Raw genomic sequence first — 22,788 nt, 5'->3', positions numbered from 1 at the left:
TCTTCATTGTTTGAGAATGGTCTACAGTTCTAATTTCAGATTATCATATCAAGCAACTTAATTCTATTCAGATGAAACAAATGTCATATGTGTTCTCTCAATTTTCAATCCTATTATACATACATTCATACATACGTATGTACATGAATGGAACTATGTCATAAACACAGCAGCAAAGCTGTATTGGAGAACAGAGGGAACTAGGTGGAAGGATAAAAAGGGACTATGGAAGGAGAAAAGGGAGGGGAGGGGATTGAAGGGGATCTGCTCAATGTATAGTGCATATATATGACAATGTAAAAGTTATATGACTGAACTAGTGATAAATAAACAAGAAAGCCCAGCCCACTTTGGAGTATTAATGAGCCCTAATGGGTAGCCATAGTGTTGTCCCCATTCCTCTGATACGATGTCCATTCACTGTGAAGTTTTTCAGCTTTTAGATCATAGTAGTGGCATTTCTATAGGAATCTGTTGGTGTTTGAGAGCATCATCTGTGATTGTTTTAGGAAACTAATAGGGAGAATTAGAAGAAAATTAATAGAAATGAAAGTGGTTGAAGTCCATACCTTTTGCCTTGGGAGATGCTTGAAGTAGGGCTCTCTCAAATCGCTGTTGCCTACGTGGGTGGCTTAGTGGGATACACAGCAGTGCAGAGAATGAAAGGCTTTATGGCAGTGCCTGAGTACGATCCACGCCCTGGCATGCCCTGTGCTCTGTGCCTACACGGCCCCTGCCATTTTATGTAGCTTAATGACTTTTGGCTTTGACTTTGAAATTTTGTTTTTATTTCCTTATGCAAGAACCATAAAATTGTGGCTTTTCTCTTAAAGTAAGACAGTGAGTAAGGTGACACAGAGAAATATATCTATGCTTATTCCTATCCATGTAACTCCCCGCCTCTTTTTGTTGGGGGGGAGGGGGGGATGTCCTTTCAGTTTGCTTTCCTGTTTATCTTAATTGACTTTAGGATAGATGTATGTTTTAATTTTTCAAATTTTTCCTAATTTTAAGAACTTCTATGTATGCTTTTCCATAATACAAACTACATCTGTTTTTCTCCTCTTTCTTCACTTCTTGATAAAGGCAGTAATTAAAACTTAACTTCAATGATAGATACTTTAAATTAATTTAATGAAAGTCAGATTTAAAAATCCAATGTAATGAGCATAGAACAGCTTGTGTTTGCACTCAAGTCCTGAGTTGCTTGGCCTGGGGCTGCTGGGGCAAGAGCGTATCCCATCACTGCAGGGACAACCAGTAGTATATCCACTAACTTCTAAGAATGTAGGTTAGAAGGAAGCATGGCTTCTGCAGAGACATTTAGGGGAGCTTTTGGAGAAGCTGTTTGAGTTTGATCTTTTAAGGTAAATTTAGAAGACGGAGTGATGAGGATGGCTCCTTAAGAGGGATCCAGGGAGAGCCAGTGTGACAAACAGCAGGGGTTTGTGCTCCAGTATTGTCAACTGCCTTCTCTGGCTACATTGGATGTGGTAGGAGTTGTAGAAGCCAGCACAATATGAGACTAGAAATACATCAGAAATAAACGCAGATCGATTGTGTCTACTTTTCGATTTTCCCCTCATTTGTATCTTGAGTTGAAGATCAAAGCTACATTCATGGGACATTTGTTCTTCTGCCAGTGATCTGCCAAGTGGATTAGGAGAGGAGCTTCATGGTACCATTCCACTTTAACCACGTGCAAGTTGTATGGCATCAATGATTGCAATAGCATGTTCAAGGTAAATGGAATAAAAAAGAGGCCAGACGACAACTTAGAGACACCTAGAAAAAAAGACCACAGTTTGCTGAGACACTGTCACCTTGTTTCTGGTCATTAAGAATCCTTCATGGCTACCTATAACGTTTGCTCTCAGCCATTTTGAGTGAGTGAGTAGCTCGTGTGTGAAGTGATAGCTGAGAGGCAAGTTTAAAACTAGAATATTAATTTAAACTATGCTTTCAGTTTGCCTTATTTGGAAAGACAAGCAAAATGTGGGATGCAATGGTATTGCTGTGCCTTTTAAGAAATACTGAACACCAACTCAGCCAGCAAAAATTCGCGTTCTTGTTTGTTTCTTTATTTTCATTTTTTAAAAGAAAAAAACTACCTTTTTTCATTATACATACCAATCCAAGTTCCCACTCCCTCCACTCCTCTCATTCCCTCTACCTACCCTCCCACCCCACTCCCATCCAATCCTCAGAGAGGGTAAGGCACATTGCCTTGGGGAAGGCCCAAGGCCCTCCCTACTATATATAGGCTGAACAAGGTATCATCCAAAGAGACTAGGTTTCCAAAAAGCCAGTACAAACAGTAGGGATAAATCCTGGTGCCACTGCCAGTGGCTCCTCAGTCTGCCCCAGCCATGCAACTGTCAACCACATTCAGAAGCCTAGTTTGGTCCTAAGCTGGTTTCCTTCCCAGTCTGGCTGGAGTTGGTGAGCTCCCATTTGCTCAGGTAGACTATTTCAGTGGGTGAACCCACCATCATGTTCTTGACCTCTTTGCTCATATTTCTTACTCCTCCCACTCTTCAACTGGACTTTGGAAGCTCAGTCAATCCAATGCTCCCATGTGGGTCTTTGCCTTTGTTTCCATCAGTTGCTGGATGAAAGTTCTATGTACATCCTTGTTTTTGTTTTCGTGTTTTCAGTGTGTTCATCTATTTCATCTATAAGAAGGACAGGCTATCTTTTTCAAACTTTTGTGGGTTTTTAATATGCAAAGGCCTGTCATTAATTCTGTGATCATACTGACATAGTTTAATATTAAAGAAAAATCCCAGCTCTCATTCTATCTTAAACACCAAGAGGATATCAGGTTCTATGCTTCATGTCAAGGTTTGATGTTTATTGGATAAATCATTTGTCCCCATTGTTGGATTTCCTGGCTCCTGTTGTAATTTCACTTACAGGGAATTTCCTCTGACCTCTCCTCTAACATTAATTTAACTTCAGGTTCCATTTCACAAATCAAACTCCACCTCTTAGATGAATACTCAGACCTCCAATTATTTATTTATCACATATATTCTTAAGACAGCTGTAAAATAAGTGTAAAAAGGTAAAAGCCTTGTGTTTTTTTCAGAATATGAGTCTATATAACCTGTTTCCTCGGCGGATGGGGTATTTTCCATTCTGCTAGCCTTCTGTCATATGTTTGGCAAAAGAATGAAGACGTTAACTCATAGTAAACTTTAGGTTTACATTTGTCAGTGCTTTAAAATAATGCAGGTTCACCCCACCGCTTGGGATGTAGGTTTACACCTATACCCAATACCAAGGCACATTCGTTTTTAGATTTTATTGTTGAGTGCATTTCCTTTCCCCATTTTAATTAGTCTATTTTTTTTATCCAAAGTAAATATTTGGAGAAAACCATTTTGACCAGGGAATCATGTCCAGATCAATGGGAGATGTGAGGGGGCTGTAGCTGAAACAGGGTTATGGGTGGTGCTGCATTGCGTTTTGAAGGAAGGGGAAGGAGAAGGCTAGAATGTGGGCTCAGGGAAGGCCCAGTTTGATGTTGAAATAGGAGCGGCGGGGCTGCATCCCCAACACCCCGGCCGCTTGGCTAGCTTATGCCCGAAATAACAACACACAAACTGTATTCATTTAACTGCTTGACCCATTTCTATCTAGCCTCTTCTAGGCTAATTCTCGCACCTGGACTAGCCCATTTCTAATGATGTGTGTAAGCACCCCAAGGTGCGCTTACCGTGAAGATTCTAGCCTAAGTCCATCGTGGGTTGCAGCTGCCTGGGAGAGCAGAGCATGGCGGCTGTCCGGTCCCTCTGGAAGCAGCGCAGAGTCTGACCTCACTTCCTCTTCCGCCCAGCATCCTATTCTGTTTACTCCTCCCATCTATGTTCTAAGATATGAGGCCAAGCAGTTGGTTTATTGCTCAGCCAATGAAATCAACAGATTGATATATGACACTCCCACATCAGTTTGAGAACACAAGTCATGGTATTTATAGGGCCCGACCCCCCGCCCCTGCCGCCCACAACACAACCTCTTTCACTTTGGGCTCTGCATTGAACATCCTCTGGTAAATGTCTATGAATAACTGCAAATGAACAGAGGACAACAGCAGAGCTGAGACATACTTGTTGACCCTAAAGTAGCTTTCCTGATATTCGGGGCATCCCAGGTCAGAAGGCAAGAAGGAGGATGGTAACAGCCACAGCTGCTCTCTTCCGGAAGGACACATAGATGCACTCTGCTCTCACAGCACTTAAATGATGAAAAGGGTGCTAAGGTTTAGGGGCGTTTAGTCAGAAATTGTTACTGTTTGATCCCACTGCATTGAAGTTTACATCTGGAAGACTGACGATTCTGGGCCAGTGAGATGGTTCACTAGTAAAGGCATGGATTAGTAAGTCTGAGGACCTGGGTTGAATCTCTAGGACCCACCTGGTAGGAAAGAATTGACTCTTGCAAGTTTTCCTGTGACTTCCACACAAAGACTGTAAGACACTTACACACGTATACATATAGACAAAGTAAAACAAGAAAGATTTTATAGTTTTTTTTAAAAGACTTACTAGCAAAAGTATTTCCTAAACAAATTGATAGTAAATTTGAATTTATATGTTCATTGCATTAAGGCGATTTCATTTATTCTGTGAGGTTCTCATTATCTACATTTGGTTCTCTATTAATCCAGTCAGTAAATTTTCAGTTTCCTGAGTGGATTCGGCACTCAGAATGTAGCAGCCATAAAGCATATTTGCTCATGCCTATTTTACTTTGAGCTGGACTTTTATTATGTCCATGGCAGTTAGTTGGTCCAACTAGGATGACATATCCTGCCTGCCACCTCTCTGTCACCTCCTTCGTTGGCCACACATTGTAGAGGCTTCAGAATATTAGGTATGGATCTGTCTTTTAAGTGTGAGCTGATGGGTATCTATGGGTAAAGAAGTGTTGGTGAGGTGTCAGCAACCATACCAGTGCAGGAGTCATTTCAAGGAAGGCAGCCTGGTACCCGGTGTTTACTCAGGATGTGTTATAATGGCGTCTTTACTAGAATATCCAGTCTGTCTTCACGGAAACTGTCTTACTGTGTCAAGCAAAATAAAGCCATCTGATCTGTAATGTAAAGATTTCTGTCTCTATATGTACATCCAAATCTCTCTCTCTCTCTCTCTCTCTCTCTCTCTCTCTCTCTCTCTCTCTCTCTCTCTCTCTCTCTCTCTTGTGTGTGTGTGAATGTATGTGAGCACTTGCCTGAAGAGTTCAGAAAGGGCCATCAGACCCCATAGAATTGGAATTATCCACAGTTGCACTCCAACTTTCACAGGTACTGGAAACCAAACCTGTGTGCTTTAGAAGAACTTTCAAAAGCCCTTTTAACACTGAGCCACCTTTCCAGAAGCATATACCAAAATGTGTTTGCTTTAGTGCTTCCTGGGTAAGGTACTCCCCCACTCAGTAGCCTAATCCTGTAAGCCTGATTGACTTTCTACTTAGTAATCCAACATCATGCAGCTAAATTATAATTCTTAAAATGTGGATTTTCTGCATCAGCTCTTTGCTTTGGGAGGCAGGACTTTTGGTAAAGCAGTCAGCAATGGGACTGGGCTAGCCTGGGGTCTCAGGTATGAGCTCACCATCTTTAACAGCGTATGCCTTTCTTTGCTTTTCTGAGCTCTAGTTTTCTCTTTGCCCTATATGGAAATAACACATTTTTCTTATAACAAACAAACTCTAAGAACTAACTGAGTTCCCATATGAAAAGGTTCTCGAAATGTAATTAGCAGTAATTAACGTATTTTGCTAAATATGTTCATTTTGGCTTCCTAATTACTTTCTGTATTAAAACAAAACTCAATTAACTCTGGTTTCAGCAAAACTTTTCAATTATTTACGTGTTCAATTCTAGGTAGGATATGCTAGTCTTTCAAAAGCAAATCTTATGTAAAGCGTGTATCCATTTTGGACTACAATAACTAATTTTCCTCTTACTGAGGGTATGTGCTGTTTATTGATAACTAAACAGTCTTTATTCTATAGTTTTCTTAAAAAAGTCTGTTCCACACCTCCTCCCTCAAGTTGCCATCACTGGGAAAATAGTCTTGACTTTTCTTTTACCCGGTGCCCTTAAAAAGCCTTGTTTTGAGCTTTGACAATATGTTCTCGAGTTATTTTCTTCCCTGCAACTTCCTCGTGCCTCCTGCCTTTGACATATGCCTCCATTCTGCCACCTACTTTCCCACTTTGCTTCCGCTAATCTTGCCCCTTCCTCTAGTCCGTGGATAGCGGGGCCCTGCCCTGGGCTCCTGCCCAGCCCTTCCCACATGGAGGACAGCTGAAGGAAGAGCTCCCAAACACATAGTTCACAGAGCAGTGGGCCCTGTATGCTCCACGATCACCCACTTCAGAAGGACACAAGTTACCAATAACAGTGTTAAGAGAGAAAATTCCCTATCTGGGATAGGCCAAGCGAAGGCCTGGACTGAACGAAGATGGGCAGAACTCATTGTTATCTGCAGAGGGTAAATGGAATTGATAGTAAGCATCATAGATCTTATCCCATAAAAAGAGAAGCACAGCCTGGGCCACCATGGATTCTCCAGGGGGTAGGTATTGGGCGGAAGAATGAGAGTTTTAATCTGTAGACCTGAGTTTGCTTAAAACAGTTTCTCTCACTGAGATGTTTCCAATGTAGGTTCTGCATATGAAGATAGATTTAGGGCCCATTGACCACCACATTGTAAGGCAGGTATGTGACTGTGTGTATGTCATGACACAGACACAGTTGCCAGTGGGAACCAAAGCTCGGCTACCTAAACAGTTAAGTGGAACTGTGGCCCCCGTTACTAAATGATCCCTTCTATTTGAATCCAGCTACGTCTCCTCGTACTGTGCTATTTTGCTGTATTTTAAGTATCCATTTTCAACCAGAGAAAGCTCCAAGTGAGTTAATTACAGTGGGTGTAAAAAAAGGAATTCAAATTAGTAATATCATTATCTCTCTCTGCTTCTAGTGTGTACGAAGCAGGTAACGGATGAAGTATCTTCCACTCGAGACTGCAGCCTTACGAACACGGCAGTGCAGAGCAAGCTGGTGTCTTCCTTCCAACAGCACACCAAAAAGGCTCTGAAACAGGTAAGAGGCCATCTTCTGTGCGTAGCCCTTCAGTTCTGCCCACAGAAGGTTATGGTTGTGGTGCAGACGAAATAAGGTAACTAGGAACCTAAAATCAGGAAGTGACAGAAGTTCTCTGCATTTGGCTGTTTCTGTAATATTAAATCTAATAATCTTACTATATATTAAAAATTAGGTGAGGATTGTACTAAGAACTCTGATATAAAACAGATAAAATGGAATAGAAAATGTTTTTGCAGTCATGTAAGAACGTGTGTGTGTGTGATTTATAGTAAATCTAGTTGGGCTCATAATTGTGTTATATAATTTGGAAATTATATTTGTTTATGATCATCCTGTTTAGTTAGCCATTGCCACAGTAAGGGGTATTATTTGATACTGGATGGAGTCTCATCTGTTTATCATGGAAACTCCCTGACCTTGGTGGCCTTGACCTGTATGGCCTGTGCTTTGTTGGTGGTAGAGGTAGTGGCTGTGATACTGGTTTCTGGACACTCACACAGCCTGGTTTAAATCACTTTTGTTCTGAGAATCTGGAAAACCCAGTTTCCTCTCTGAATCACTTATGTCCCATCAAAACTGGGAGCAGTGAGAGTACTTTTCCCATAGATTGAGCTGAGGAATAGTCAAGATGATGTGTAGGAAGCTGTGATGGAGCGTTGTTGTCCCATGATCCCCACTGGGTGAGTGTCAGCTGCTGTCCCACACCAGCAAGTGCTTAACTGCGAGGAGAAAGAAAGGTACCATGGTTAGATAGGCTGTGTAGTGGTGGTTACACTGAATGTGTAAGCCATGGTTAGGTAGGCTGTGCAGTAGTGGTTACGCTGAGTGTGTAAGCTATAGTTAGGTAGGCTGTGCAGTAATGGTTACACTGAGTGTGTAAGCTTCCTCCTGCTCTCCTGCCCACCTGTTTTTAACGCACTCCTCCTGCAGTTCCACCAAGACAGGAACAGAGTTCCTGTTCCTGTAATGTTTGTATAACCAGGAAAAGAGAAACCATGTTTTCCAAAACCAACAGACAGCTTTTTCCTTGATGCTCTTGTAGCTTCTTTCTCCTTTTCCTCATCTTCCTGTCCTCCCCAGTGTGGTTGTTTTTGTTGTTGTTGTTAAGATGAAAATGGAATTTGAAATGAAATGTATGCCCTGGAAATGCTGAAACATGCATAGGTAGCCTGTATATGATGGGTTCTGTTGAACTTGAACTTGTCCATATTGGGTTTCATAGTCTAAGTTGATGAGGAAAACTGACCAGGTCTCTTCCTCAAGAGGGCAACAGATCTCAGAGATGGCTGGAAGCCACCATGTGGTTGCTGGGAATTGAACTCAAACCTTTGAAAGATCAGGCAGAGCTCTTAACTGCTAAGCCAAAGATAGACTCTCCATACTTACACTTGGCTAGTCTTCAGCTCTCAACAACCCCACTACTCCTGCTGATATTCCACATGGGGCTGACCATACCAGCTAATATTTACCTGTAGACTGGGGATGCTTCTACTACCTTCTCTGCCTCAAAGAAGGAAATACAGGAAGAAATAAAAACTGAGCATTTTAATATTGAGTTACGTTGCTTTTCTATTCTCTATTAATTATTGAAATTATGGTCCTCCCATCCATATTTAAGGTTCTGACAGTATTTTTCCCTCAGACAGCTAATCTTCTTGGGGTAACTTTTCGTTCGTATCATGAATTCTGTGAGACATTTTTCAGATGCTGCAGAGCAAAACTGCGATCAGCATTGATATCCCTTTCTAATTTGTGAAATAAAGGATAGAGTTGGTAGGCAAGTCCAAGCAAATGCCCATTCAAGCAGCAAATAGGGAATAGCATGTAGGCAATAAAATACTAAACAGCACAAAACAGAGAGTGCAAAATTGGACACTTGTGGCTGTGGCATTTAAGAAACATAAATTGGATCATAAATGAAACGCGTGAATCCGAAGTGGTCTGGAGGATATGCACACTGTGAGTCCTGCTGGGTGTGAGTGGGAAGAGAATGAATCAGATCTCTATAGTGTTTGGTGTCATTTTCCTTCACTTCCATTGTTTCAGCTTCATGTCATTTGAATTTTTTACAGTTATTGATGTTGTCGAACTTTGACTGAGCGGTGTTGTTGCTGGTTACTCTTTCTTCTTTCCTTTTTTCTTTCCCTTTTGTGTAGTAGATTATGTGTTCATGAGAAGCACAACTTGCTTATAATTTCAACTTTGTCTTTAGAAGTGTGTGTATGAGTTTTTCAATTATAGGAAAGAATTGTTTATTTCTATCTTAGAACGTCTATCTTATAATCAAGTAGCAAATTAGCAACGAAGTAGCTATGGTTCAATATATGCTAATGTTCCATTAATAACTAATTTGTATTATAAATAGCATTAAAAAAACTCCCCGGGCAGAATTTTACTGAGATCCCTGCAATTGCTGAATGCCTTAACACGGCAATTAAAACTTGATTGAACTTAGAGCACTTACATTGTAACCTCAGACAATATGCACCTTTCATTTACTTTAGACAGTTGAAAGATTATAGAATTTTTATCCATATCTACAGTGTGAACATGTACAAATGTGTCTGAACACAATTCCATGCATGTGAATGTATGTTCCATATGTTTGTATACCATCACAAATCATAATCATAGCATGGAAGACAGCTAAATCACTTTAGTGATGATTATGTGAACTGCTGTTTATGTTATTACTTATCCTTTGAAGTATGCAAACAGTTCTGAGCCCATTTTGATTTTTCTTTGTTGCTGTTGTTTGAGAGAGGGTCTCATGTAGCCCAAACTGGTCTTGAACTTAGCATGTACCTGAGGATGCCCTTGAACACTCCATTCTCTTACTTCCACATCCTACGTGTATCACCATCTCCAGCCATATACCTGCTTTTCAGATAAACCGAGGTCCAGAGAAGTAACCTAAGTTGTTCAAGACCATCACATCTATAACTCTCAGAGACAATATTTGAATCTAAAAGTGCAGTTTCAAATTCTATCCTCATCATCAACATCTCCTATCAACATATGGTGTGCCATTGGGCAAATACTGTTTTTGAAACTATCTATGGAAATATCCATGCTTCAATTTATGTATTGCATCAGAAGAGCAACACAGTGGGGTCACTAGGAATAGCATTTCCGCAGACAGACTCAACTGTGTATGTTGAGTTCCTGCTTGTAGTGATGGCCCACACTCGGCTACATTAGACATTACAAATTTATGAAAAATACATTCTCATTCTTGCCCTCCCATGGTTAAACATCTTTGAAGCTCCAGTTAGTTTTTTTTTCCTAAGCTTTATGAGAAACCCAGGTGCCAGGGGACTTCCTCCATCAGCACACACATGCACCAATGAACAGTCTGAATCCTCAGAGGAGCCCAGCTTCATTATAATGTCATTTGCATTATGATTTCGGTCTTCTCGTAGGCTTTTCGAAAGGATAATGGGATAAAATGCCCTAAAATAGAGAATCTGATCTACCATAACTAGGGAGAGAAGATCACCTTATCCCCATGAATGTCAACCCACTTCATAAATATTTATACAAACTTAACAAAAAGTCCCACACTACAGAACCCAATGTGTTGCTAGTGCCCTTTTGGGTCAGCATGCCCAGTAGGTCTTTGGGTATATGAATGTATAAGGCTTAATAAGCCTCTTCTTAAAGTGTGTGTGTGTGCTCTGATTCAGTAGATCTGTAATGCAAAGAAGTAGTTGAAAACAAATTCCTACGAGCCCAGGAGCCTTTGCATCACAAATGTATAAATCAATAACTAAAACAAAACTCTTGGCATGCAAAGCCATACACAGTGTCCCAGGTCTAAGCTCCTCACTGTTTGATACAGGATGCCATTTTAACAAGCAAGTTCTCTGACCTCAAACTGCTGATCACAGTGTAATTGTAGGTTGGACCGTATAGAAGCTGGAGAGCCTTGGCTATTGCATAGCCTTTTTTCATTGTTCCAAGATATCTAATTCCTTTTACCTTCAAATTATCATGGGGTTATTGAATGTGATGGACATAATTGCATGGATACCATTTTATTCCCCTACAGTTTTGTTGTTATTTCTCCATGTAAGCATTCTCAGAGTCCTCCACTATGACCTGGTTTCCTGTTTCCACTCTGCTGTGGTATTTGGTTTGTAAGATTCTTAGACACTGCAGAATGATTAGCTTTCTCAAAGAAGCCAAGCAAGATTATATTTTGGAATCTTAACCAGCAAAAGACCATGATCGGACGAATGAGAAGAAGGTGCACTGTGTTCTGGCAATGGTGTGGTAATGCCAGTCACCATGTGTTGACTCTGTTAATCTGACCTCCCTTGCTTTCTTAGGATGGTAGAAGCTGCAGACCCTCCATTCTTGTGCCATGGCAGAGCAGATACAGTGCGGGTATTTTGCTGTGTTATGGTGGCAGCAGTGGTTTGCTATCACCAATCACAATGCTTGCTGTTGTGCCCAGCACAGACAGCTGTTCCCATGTGCTCATTTCTAGGTAGTTTAGAGTTAGCATTCATTGCCTGTGAGATTTTCAGATTTTCAATAAAGGGCTTACTGCATTCTGCACATTCTTAAGTTACATTGTTGGTCTTGTTTCCCCATTAAAACATTCATTGTTTACAGTGCCAAGTCAACACAAAATCTTCTGCTTTTCAGTTTTATTTCATTTACTCCCATTAGAGTAGACATGACAGTGGTTTTCTTTCTTTCTTTTTTCTTTCCTTTTCTTTCATCTTTCTTTTTTTTCTGGAGCATTATCTAGAAATCTTTCTATCAAAAATGAAATGTTTATCTAAAATTGTTTTCTGTTGTTTTCTAAAAAAATCACTATATTTCTGTAAAGAAAGTATATTCAGCTGGCAGTTTCCCTTCCTTTTCACAGAAAGACACCACTAACTTGAAGTGAGTGTCGAGTTATTTCTCCGTTGTTCAGAGACATTTTTAATTAATTTTATATTTATATGCATGGCTGTTTTCCCTACATTGTATGTGCTCCAATTGTATGCCTGGCACCCCTGAAGTCCAGCAGAAGGCGTCAGATACCCTGTAATTGGAGTTACAGATGGCTGTGAGCCACCATGTGGATCCTGGGAATTGAACCTGGGTCTCCTAAAAAAGTAGCAAGTGGTTGTGACCAGTGATTCATTTCTTTGGCCTGAGAGCTCACATCCTGAACCAAAAGCGTGAAGCAAAGAAAGTCACCTAGACATACTGGGGGGTTTCCAGTGGCACAATTCTTTGAACACGGTTGCACCATTGGAGCCACCCCAAGTGGTGTCACCAGATGTTGACCATGTGTTCAGATGTCCGCTAGGGTCAGTTCTCATTCAAACCCCTGTACCTCCTATCATGGACACTGGAAAATGTACAGCTTGGTATGGGTGACCATGTCAGAGGTTCTAGACTCCCCATCTGCTCATTAATTTAGATCTTAGCTTTGCTTCCTTCTGCGTTTAAAATGATTGGATGTAGAGTTGTTCACTCCAACAATCTATTTGCATTTCAGAATAGAGGTTAGCCTGACAATTAAAGGTACCTCAGTGGCCTTGTACTCCTAAAATGAATGTAGACTAATGTGGAAGATCGTGTAGCTAATGCTGAGGTCAGAGTCAGTGTAGATGAATAACTAGGGCCGCCACTGGCCTACAGGAGAATAAAACAGTGTCCCCAAGATGGCACAATGGAAAAACATTTTCTCTCTTTTAGGGGACACTTGTATGCACCCTGCCATAGGAATCAAAAACAGGTTTTCCTTATCCCTTTTTTAAAATCTGTCACATAGATGTATTTTTAAGTTAAGGAAAATCCATTCTAAGGAAAATATTCTATTTTATCTTTATGCTAGGNACATACACACACACATACATATAAACACACATACACATGTGTGTGTGTCTCAAAAACTCTAAGGGACAGGTACTATGAAAAAAGCACTCCTAGTTTGAAAGAAAACTAGTAAGAACTAAGAACCCAGAGGAGTCAGTGGTAGGAGTCTGGATGTGTTTAACTTTCCTTGGTATACAGGCAAGTTCATGGTACGTAGTAGATAGCACATATTGTGGTCTATAGTTACCTTTTTTAAAAAACACACATTACTCATAAACATGAAAACAGACCTAAAAAATTAGATTTGAGTCAGACATGGTTAGTGGGGTGGGAGCATTGAAGGTCTGAGGACAGACTGGGAAATGTGGTCACACCTTGTATCAAAAAAAAAAAGTACAAAAGGCTGAAATGTGGCTTCATTGTTTGAGTACTTGCATAGAGTGTGTAAGGAAGGCCCTGGGCTTAATCCCATTACTAATAGAAATAAGGAAACAAGGATTAGATTTGCTGAATCAGCTGCTGGCCCTCTAGGGGGTGTATGGGCACGTGCTAACCTCAGCTTCTTTCTCTGCTCTCCTCTGTCCTCCCCACACCCCAGTGCTCAGGGTCTTCCTCCACCAAGGGCCCAGGTACCTGGTAGGCAGGAAGCATGTCTAAATTCCCTTACTAAGAGGTATCTGGGTATCTGATGGCTCTCAATGGAAACCGCATTGTTTTGTCTTCTATTAATGTTAGGGTGTATGTGTAGGGTGTGCAGGGACCCTCATTATGTTGTATGTATAGTGTGCCCTGGAAAGAGTTGAACAGGACAGTTGCTGTTGGAGTCTAAAGAGATGCATTGTAGTTTGTGACATCAGGACCCCCCCTTTACAACCGGATGCCATAGAAAACAGACACCATCCCTTCAATCCCTTTTTTGTTGTCTACCCTCTGGGTGCTGTTTGAAATTTAAAATAACGTGTGTTGAATATTGTGTGTGTGTGTGTGTGTATGTGCGTGTGTGTTTCCAGGGGCATGTGCCTATGTGCATGCATATTAAGGCCAGAGGAGGATGCTAGGGGTCTTCCTCTATTGCTGTCTGCTTTATTCTCTATCACACAGTAATGGTGTGTTGCTGTGTATGGCTTTTACATGGGTGTTTGAGGATTCAAACTCAGGTCTTTACCCCTGCATAATAAGGACTCCTAGTCACTGAGCCATCTCTCCAGCCCCAGTACTTGTTTTGCAAGGGCATAGCAAAGAACTATGTATGCTTCTCATGTACTTAAAATTATTTTGTTTTTTATGTTATGGATGTACTTTGTGTTTCCTAGAGTACTGAGTGGGGCATTTCATCATCTTTAAAAATATTGTTTTGGGAGGTATTGTTTAAGCTTACATGTTTATGAAATGTCATTTGAATAAACACCATGTTAGTTTTCTTTATCCCACCTGACAGTAATTCACAATAGCCATAGCTTTTATTCTCGTATTTCATCTGCCATGGTTTCTATCCAGTTAAATCTTTGGCTGTAGAATTCACTCAGCTCTAGAAACTAAAGGTGTAAATTTGTCTATGTTTTTATTATTACTGATCACAGATTATAAAAGAAGCATAGCATTTTTGACTTTCTGTACAGAAATCTAGGCAATTAGTTAATTGATTTTTTAATAGTTAATCAACATTTTCCATAATATAATCCCCTAACATCACATGCACACACAGAGAGAGTATTTTTAGAAAGTTAATATTTCTCTAAGAGAATTTGAAATTGATACCTGTACTCATAGAGATTCATTGCTATATTTACTGGCTGCCGTTATTCTCTTATGGAGATTGCCACTGTGGGTGAAAAAGACTTCAATTGTAATTGGAAGCAATGATTTTCCTAATTCTTTTGTATTGTTAGGCTAATGTGAATAGAGTGCTTGGCGTGCTTATATAAATGATGAGAAAGATTTATGCAAGTATGTTATACAATTTATGTCCAATTATATATACACAGCTTGAAGAAAGAGTAAATCCTTAAATACTTTATAGCACACGTGGCCTCATTAAATCTATTATTGACAGCAGGCTAGGTGAAATGGATGGCTAATGTGAATCTTTGTATCTCAGGTTCCTCAACAGTGCCTGGGATGTCACAGAAACTATAAATATAAGAATCCTAGGGGGTAATCTTTAGTAAATACATCATTTATAATAAATTCTCTAGCTCTTCCTTCTGTCATGTGGCTTTAAATCTTATCTGAATTTGCCTCTAAATATTATTTAATTTTTCATTTCTTTAAGTATGTGATTGCTAAATCTTACGGTCAACAAGTCAAACATACAGCTCATATACTGTGTAAATAAGATTACATTATTTTTGACAGCCAAGGAATATAGAGTCAAGGCAGTAATTCAGGAGATTATGACAACTGTTGGTCAAAGCACATTAATCATTTAACTGAGACATTGTAAAATTAGTAGAAATTGCACACAAACCAGGAATAAAAAGATTTGAGACCAGTTCGTGGCCAGCCTTTTAACCTTTTGAGGAATTTCAACATTCCTATGGCTTCAGTTTTTAATGGCTTTTCCTGTTTCGTGTGCTTAAAACCCTTTTTATTACAGGTAATTTTCTGCATAAAGCGATCTGCTAGATAAAGCTGTATTTCAAAACTTTTAAATGCCTTTTATTATATTACCATCACCATGGCGGATTCATTTATGAATCACAAAGCTTTCCCATTTTGAAGAGACTTATTCTCCTATCTATTTTTTCTTGGATTTGCCCAAGCCCCGTCATGTTCGTGTTCTGAAGGTTAATGCCAAAGTCAAGCAGACAGAAGCCAAGGGCTGCAAGCTTTCCAAGATTAGGACTGATTCCCTTCACAGAAATAAATGATTCCTGCCATGTTCACTGATTTTGTGCAGCACTCCCCACGGCTGAGTGAATGCATCAATACAGTAGTCCTTACATGCCGTACATACTGATGACACCCGGTGTTAACTGATTGACTGAGCAGCGCTGGAGACGAAGCACCTGCAAGAGAAGTGCAGACACATATATTTTTATCCTGGTTTCGAAACATTTATTTTACATTTATTTTACTTGCGAGCCCTAGTATCAAGTTCTATCGGCTTTCAAGCCACACTTCTAAGGTAGAATAAACCATTCCGTGGTGTTTTGTTATCAGAATTAGACCGAAAATGGCCTCAGGCTTAAACCCCTTTGCCAAAGCTCAATTTTCTGCTTTGGAGGGAAAATGGACAGAGGTGATTACTAAGGATTCTAAGTCAGGGGCTCTGGGGGACTGAAGATAGTCATGAGCAAGTGGATCATGTAATTCAATAACCAGAAATCACTGTGGATACATTTTTATGTTATATTTTATTATCGTGTTTTATAGGCTTTGAGGCAGCAGCAGAAAAGAAGAAATGGAGTCTCAATGATGGTGAACAAGACTGTTCCTCGTGTTGTTTTGACACCATTAAAGGTGTCTGATGAGCAGTCGGATTCGCCTTCAGGTAAAGATGGCCAGTTCCTCCCGGGAGACTTCCTGACGGAGAGAGATGGCTTGTTTTCTTTTTCTTTTTTCTTTTCCTTTTGAAATTGAAAAGATACTTTCATGTAAGGGTCAGTTTTATATATAATCTATAACATATGTCTGTCTTATAGATGTGTACATCTCATTGATTTAAAAATGTGGAACATTTTCCCAGTTGTGGTGTCAGAAAGCCACTAGCCTGTTTGTCACCAAATGCCTTAATTTGCTAATGTGGGTAGGTGTGAGCAAGTGGGTCCTGATGCTGGTGCGTGTGCTCTGCTTCCATCAGCTTCCTCTTGAATGTTGAGCTTGACTTCTGGACCACATGCTGGCGTGCAACACCGTGGGAAGGAGTTTTTTCTCGGAGTGTGAATTTGTTTTTTGTGCTTGCCGCAGAGCCTAGCAGCCCTCATGAGTTTCTGTGTTCTTGCAGCATCCTTTTCACCCCCGTGAAGCCCTGACCCACACTTCTCATTTGTCTCTGGCGCTTTATCAGCTGTGAACTCTCGCATTCATTATGGACGAACGTTTGCGTTTTCTGTTCCTGCTTTAGCATAAAGCTGTTGATTAGGGTCTGGTTCTTCCTTTTCTTTCACTTCCTTAGTTCTTCATTCTCCTCTCTGTCTGATATCATCTCTAAATGGCATCGCAGTGTTGAATCTTATTTGAGTATTTTTACAAATATCCGACTCTTTTATTTAAAAGCTATTTGATCAGTGAGTGCATGTCAAACTCTGCTATTAGGCCATCTGCTCCTGCTTTTTGTCCAGGTTGATGGATTGATTGGCCTATTCTCTTTATATCCAATAGGGGAATCAGATTGTAGCTAAGGTAGTATATTAACTCAGGAAAAGAAAAAGGAGATTATATCTGTGGTTCTTAAAACAATTTTAGATGCTTCTTTCAAGGACAGGGAGAGAAAGATAATGGCATAATAACTATTTCCTTTTTTAGGATCGGAGTCTAAAAATGGGGAAGCAGACAGTTCAGATAAAGAAATGAAACATGGGCAAAAATCTCCCACTGGAAAACAAACAAGCCAGCACTTAAAACGCTTAAAGAAGTCTGGTTTAGGTGAGTACCAGTTCACATTTTAGAGATGTGTGTTTGTAAAAAAGAAAAATAAATAGAGCTTTTTTTTTTTTAGTTTTTAAGCAGGAAACTGAAAGTATTCTTCATTCATCTAAACAAAAAAAAATGTTAAATTGGGAAGCATTGTAGTTTCAGTTGAGTCTCAAGCTTGTAGCAAAATGTGATGTTATTGGATAAAGCAGAGAATAAAGATAGCAAAATTAATGTGAAATATGTATTCAGGTAATTACCTGTATAGTCAGGATTTTCTCTATTGTACAATGTTGTATCATGGCCTTCCTTTATTAGGGTACTCGAGGCTGAGGAAAAGGAGGCTCTTCAGAAGCATGCGATGAATTAAAGAATGTGTTGTCATGGCGTCTGCTACAGTAGGGTTGCCCTGCCTTGGTTTTTGTTTGAGATGCTTGAAATATTCAGTAGTACCTGTCTAGAAAATAGAAATGGTGCACAGTATCTGAGAGGTATGGGGCCACTGTCCAAGGGTCTTGCTCTTAACAATGGATGTTGTCCCAAATGGTTGCTTTTGCTTTAATAAAGACCTACAGTGAGCGCACCGAAGTGTGACAATTAAGACAAATATGAGTGTTCCCTGGGCTGACTATTGCAACTCATGCCGTCCACACTCCTTGTGTAGCAACCTGGGCCCACTGATCTCACCTTTGAATAGACACAATGATGATGTAACCTAGATAGAACATTAGAATATTTGAGAGAATACTGTGATATTATAGTGCTCAAATATCTCAGTGGATAAGTGCCTTCCACCAAAGAGTAAGGATCTGAGTTCATATCCCCAGAAGATGCAGGAGGTCTAGTCATGGTCTTGCATGTCTGTAACCCTAGCACTAATGGGAAGGGTAGGTAGAGGCAGGCACATCATAAACTTGCTGGTCACTCAGTCTAACCAGTCAATGAGCAGCAGTGTGTTCAGTGAGAGACCTTATCCTTAAAAGTTATAGTGAAGAACAAAGAAGACATTACATGTCTGCCTCTAGCTCCACATGCATGCATACCCATATGACGTGTGAGGGTATGCGTGTGTGCATGTGCCCACATGCTGTTCCAGTCACCTCTGTTGCCACGACTGCCCTGTACACACAGGGATATTTGATGAGGTGATCAGTAGAAACAGTAAACTTACCAACCTGAGCATTTTCTTACTTTACCTGCCACCTGCTTGGCAATGTAGGACTCATTTGATTTACAGAGTTTTTCTTTTTGGTAAATTACAGCCAGTTTTTAAATGGTTGATTGATTGGTTTGATAGCTTTATTTATTGCCTACTGTATGCTAGAAAATTTACTAACTCCTGGAACATGCTTTCCCTAAAAGGCATTGGGATAGGGCTGGTGAATCTTTACATAAAATATTGTGGGAAAGGAATAGGGATTTTTAATTTAACTCTTTAATACGGCCTGCTTATATATTCTCTATCATTTCTAAAGTTTTTTTGTGGTTATTTCCTACAACCCAAAGTATGTCTCTGAGTGTTGGGTAACCACCATGCATACGTACACACTGATAGGTTTTTCTTGTCTGAATAGTTTAAGTAACTCCTAAATTGGGAAATTCTGAATGACATGTACAGAATGACATCTGAGCCACATCTACACACATAATATGTATTAATGTATTCTCATGACCAACCCAGGAGTGATTTAAAGATCAATGACTTTGATTAAAAAGAGTGTGCTATCCATGAACAGTAGCATACCTCTGTAATCCCAGCACTTGGGAGTTCAAGCCTGGAGCTTTGCCAGCATTTCAAGTGAAATGCTAAGTGAAAACCTAACCTTAGCCATGATTACATGGCAAGACTGTCTTTCAAGGCAAAACACAGCTGGGTGGGTGGTGAATGATTGTGATTCCAGTACTCAGGACGTAGAGGCAAGCAGATCTTTGTGCGTTCATGGCCAGCCAGGGCTGCATAGTGCATATTATCACAAAATTAATTAATTGATTAATAATCCACTACAACTGCAGCAAAATGAATGAGCTACAAGGACAGTATCTAGCGCTATCTTCCTTGGCATGTCTAAATTTGGTCATGCTGTGTTATCAGAAGCCTCAGCCAGGTCTTGGATATTTTCTATCAGGAACTTGTGTGTTGTGGTCATCACCTTGATGTCCACACGGAAGTATAATCAGAATTGCTTTGGGGTTTGTTGCTTTATTGTTTCTCTTTTACTTTGTGGGTCAACTGAAATATGGGGTGGCAGGAGGCTTCTCTAAGTAATCGTGAACATCACTGTTCTTCTCTCATGTTTGAACTTGTGCTGGAGTAGTTTCCTAGACGACTTAGCTTCATGCAAGGACAAAATAGTAGAATTAATGATGCTATTTTCTTGGAAGGCTGCAGAGAGTCATAGTCCATGGTTAATGGATTGGTTGACCAGATGTGTCAACCTTTTAAGGCTGGGACAGGTATTGTCCTCTACAAAGTTTACACTTACGGACTGTGTTCATAATATTTTAATTAACTTTATTATTTTATGTTGAGCTCCATTGAAAGCTATTCTGGACCTGTTGGTTAGACTCATCTGCTTAACTTGATGATTTGTCTCATTTAATTCTTATTTAGTTTTATACAATAAAATGATTTCCATTTTCAGTAAAAAAAAAAAAAAAGAAAAGAAAAGAAAACAACTTCAGAACCAGAATGTTAAGAAAGCTAAGGCTTGCACATCTGCAATCTGAACGATTAGTGTTTGACAGACTTCAAATGGCCGGTGGACCCTGCATGCAGTGGCTGTAGTCATGATGGGGGAACCACCCCCTTCTATATAACCTGAAGAGTCTGACTAAGTTAAAGTGCAGGCACTCTAGCTGTGTGTGGACAGAGAGATAGCTCTTCTAAGAGCTCTTGGCATACCCTGTTTCAACCAAACAAAGAAACTGGTGGGATTGAAAATGGGTCTGTTCAAGTAGAAACCCGGTAAATGCCAACAGCCTGTGATCACCAGGGAAGCAACTGTGACTGCCTAAGCTAGCAAGCCTCTGAACAGAGTGGATTGTTTTGTGCAAATGAAGCTGGGAGTGCTCACTAACCTCCTATTATACACCAAAAATATAAATAAAAAATGAGGAGACATAGAGGAAAGAACCCTCAGGCTGACCATCTTCTGAAAATTATCTCATCCAGATTTTAAAATTATTTTTAAAATTTTTTATTATATTTATTTGCTGGATGGTGGTGGGTGTGTGCACACAAGCCGTGGCACGCATGTGGCCATGGGAGGACAGCTTCCAGTAGTTGGTTCTTTCCTTCTACCGTGCACTCCCTGAGGATGGAGCGCAGGTCTTCAGGGATGGTGACAAGCACCCTGACCTGCAGAATCATTTTCCCACCCCACACAGTGATTTTTAAAATGTTCCATTAGAATTGGAATGTTTGGTGTTCTCTTTATCATGGTACTGCACGCTCTGCGAGAATAGAGAGAGATTGCCCTGGCCTTCCTTGCCATCCCTGCACACCTTTTTATCCCTTCTGTTTGGTAGCTGCTGCGAGAATATTGGGTTGATGAATGAGTGAGTATGTCAACTGAATGTGGTCGCGAGTCAGTCCAGATAAATGAGGAGCAAGTTTTCAATGACTTTTTTTTTATTTTTATTGAGATCTACATTTTTCTCTGCTCCCCTCCCTGCCTCTCCCCTCCCTTCTCCAGCCCTCCCCCAAGGTCCCCATGCTCCCAATTTACTCAGGAGATCTTGTCTTTTTCTACTTTCTACTTCCCATGTAGATTAGATCTATATATGTCTCTCTTAGTGTCCTCTTTGTTGTCTAAGTTCTCTGGGATTGCGATTTGTAGGCTGGTTTTCTTTGGCTTTATGTTTCAAAACCACCTATGAGTGAGTACATGTGATAATTGTCTTCTATCTCTCTGGATGAATCTTTGTCTTCGAGGAAAAGCATCCTAAATAAACTCATGTGTAAGTGCAGAATCAGAGGAAGGAATGCCCCCTCGCAAGCCATTGGCCAGTCAGCCTGGAGCACCACACCCACTTCTCCCTCCTGACTCAGATGCTCTGCAGTCTCAAGACTGGCTTGAATCTATGTTCCCTCCTTTCAGCATGGGTAGCAGTCCCCCTGCGCTGAAGCTATTCTAAATTAGAACTTATACCACATGTTCTTCTAATTTAAATTAGTGATGATAAAACAAAGTGCAGTCAAAATTGGGCTTCAAAGTAGAAGCTTAAATTTTAATTTTTACGGTAAGATTCCCCTCAAGGAATAAGAAGTCACTTCTAATTATCCCCTTTGCACTTATTCACCCTCCACCCACATATGCTCAGCCTTCTTCAGAACTGACAGCAGTATCGTAGCAATCAGTGAACCTGGATCAAGGGTGTCTGCCATCCAGATAGCTTGCTGGACATTTTCTCGGTACCACAATATGAAATTATGTTCATCTACCAATGATGGATTCTATGTTATATATCAGTTGACTTAAATATTTTTTTTTGTTGTTTCTTCTCCCTCCTCTCTTTTGTGTTTCCTAATTTCATATATCTTACCCCCCTAGGTAAAATGTAAGTGATGTAATGTCAGGGACACTGACCTAAACCAATTTTTAATTGTACCTTCTACCGAGTCACACAGTAGGAGTTTAAAAGTGCTTGCTAAATAATTCCAAGCTTTTAATGGATGTCTCTGAGAGAGTTTTAATAATGTCCTCATTGAACCCAACTTCTGGGATTCATTCCAACATTAATTTTTGTTGTTTAATCTTTTTGTAATAAATAATCAAAACTCTGCTGGTTTTAAAGATATTCCTATTTTGAAAAATAAATTTATGCAGAAAAATAAAAATGAAAATTGGATAATAATTCTATGTCTCATTCAGATAGTCTCAGTGTTTTCTGAATATTTTTTGGCATTCCTTAATGTTACATATTTTCTCAGAGATTATATATATCAAGGCTCTATTTTAATTAAATTACTAAGTTTAATTAATTTTTGGATAAATGAAAAACTTCCTTTTCTTTTTTATTGAAAATAGATTTCTTTCATACATTATACCCTGATTATTATTTTCCCTTCCCCAACTTTTCCAAGATTTGTTCCACCTTCCATTCCATCAAGACTCCACACACACCCTTTCTGTCTCTCCTTAGAAAACATAGACATTTAAAGAATAACAAGAAAATAAAACAGATTGAAATAAGACAAAGGGAAGAAAAAGACCCAAAGAAGAAGCACAATTTCACATGTAGATGCAGAGACACATGTTTTTACACAC

At 39.9% G+C, this 22,788-nt stretch overlaps 1 protein-coding gene across 1 annotated transcript in view; it reads left to right on the top strand.

Moving 5' to 3' along the window:
* The window catches only part of Asxl3 (ASXL transcriptional regulator 3), a 109,729-nt gene that overhangs the window by 12,856 nt on the left and 74,085 nt on the right, over positions 1–22,788 (top strand). Inside the window, exons 3-5 of the mRNA XM_050135050.1 lie at positions 6,996–7,117; positions 16,319–16,436; positions 17,411–17,530. Of these exons, the coding sequence (XP_049991007.1) occupies positions 6,996–7,117; positions 16,319–16,436; positions 17,411–17,530 (360 nt within the window). The remainder of the gene's footprint in view (positions 1–6,995; positions 7,118–16,318; positions 16,437–17,410; positions 17,531–22,788) is intronic.

This window comes from Alexandromys fortis, unplaced genomic scaffold (assembly GCF_014885135.2).
Source record: "Alexandromys fortis isolate MF-2015 unplaced genomic scaffold, M_Fortis_MF-2015_v1.1 scaffold_25, whole genome shotgun sequence".
Lineage (NCBI taxonomy): Eukaryota > Metazoa > Chordata > Mammalia > Rodentia > Cricetidae > Alexandromys > Alexandromys fortis.
Note: the sequence above shows the minus strand (reverse complement) of the source record. Positions and strands in the feature narration are given on the sequence as shown.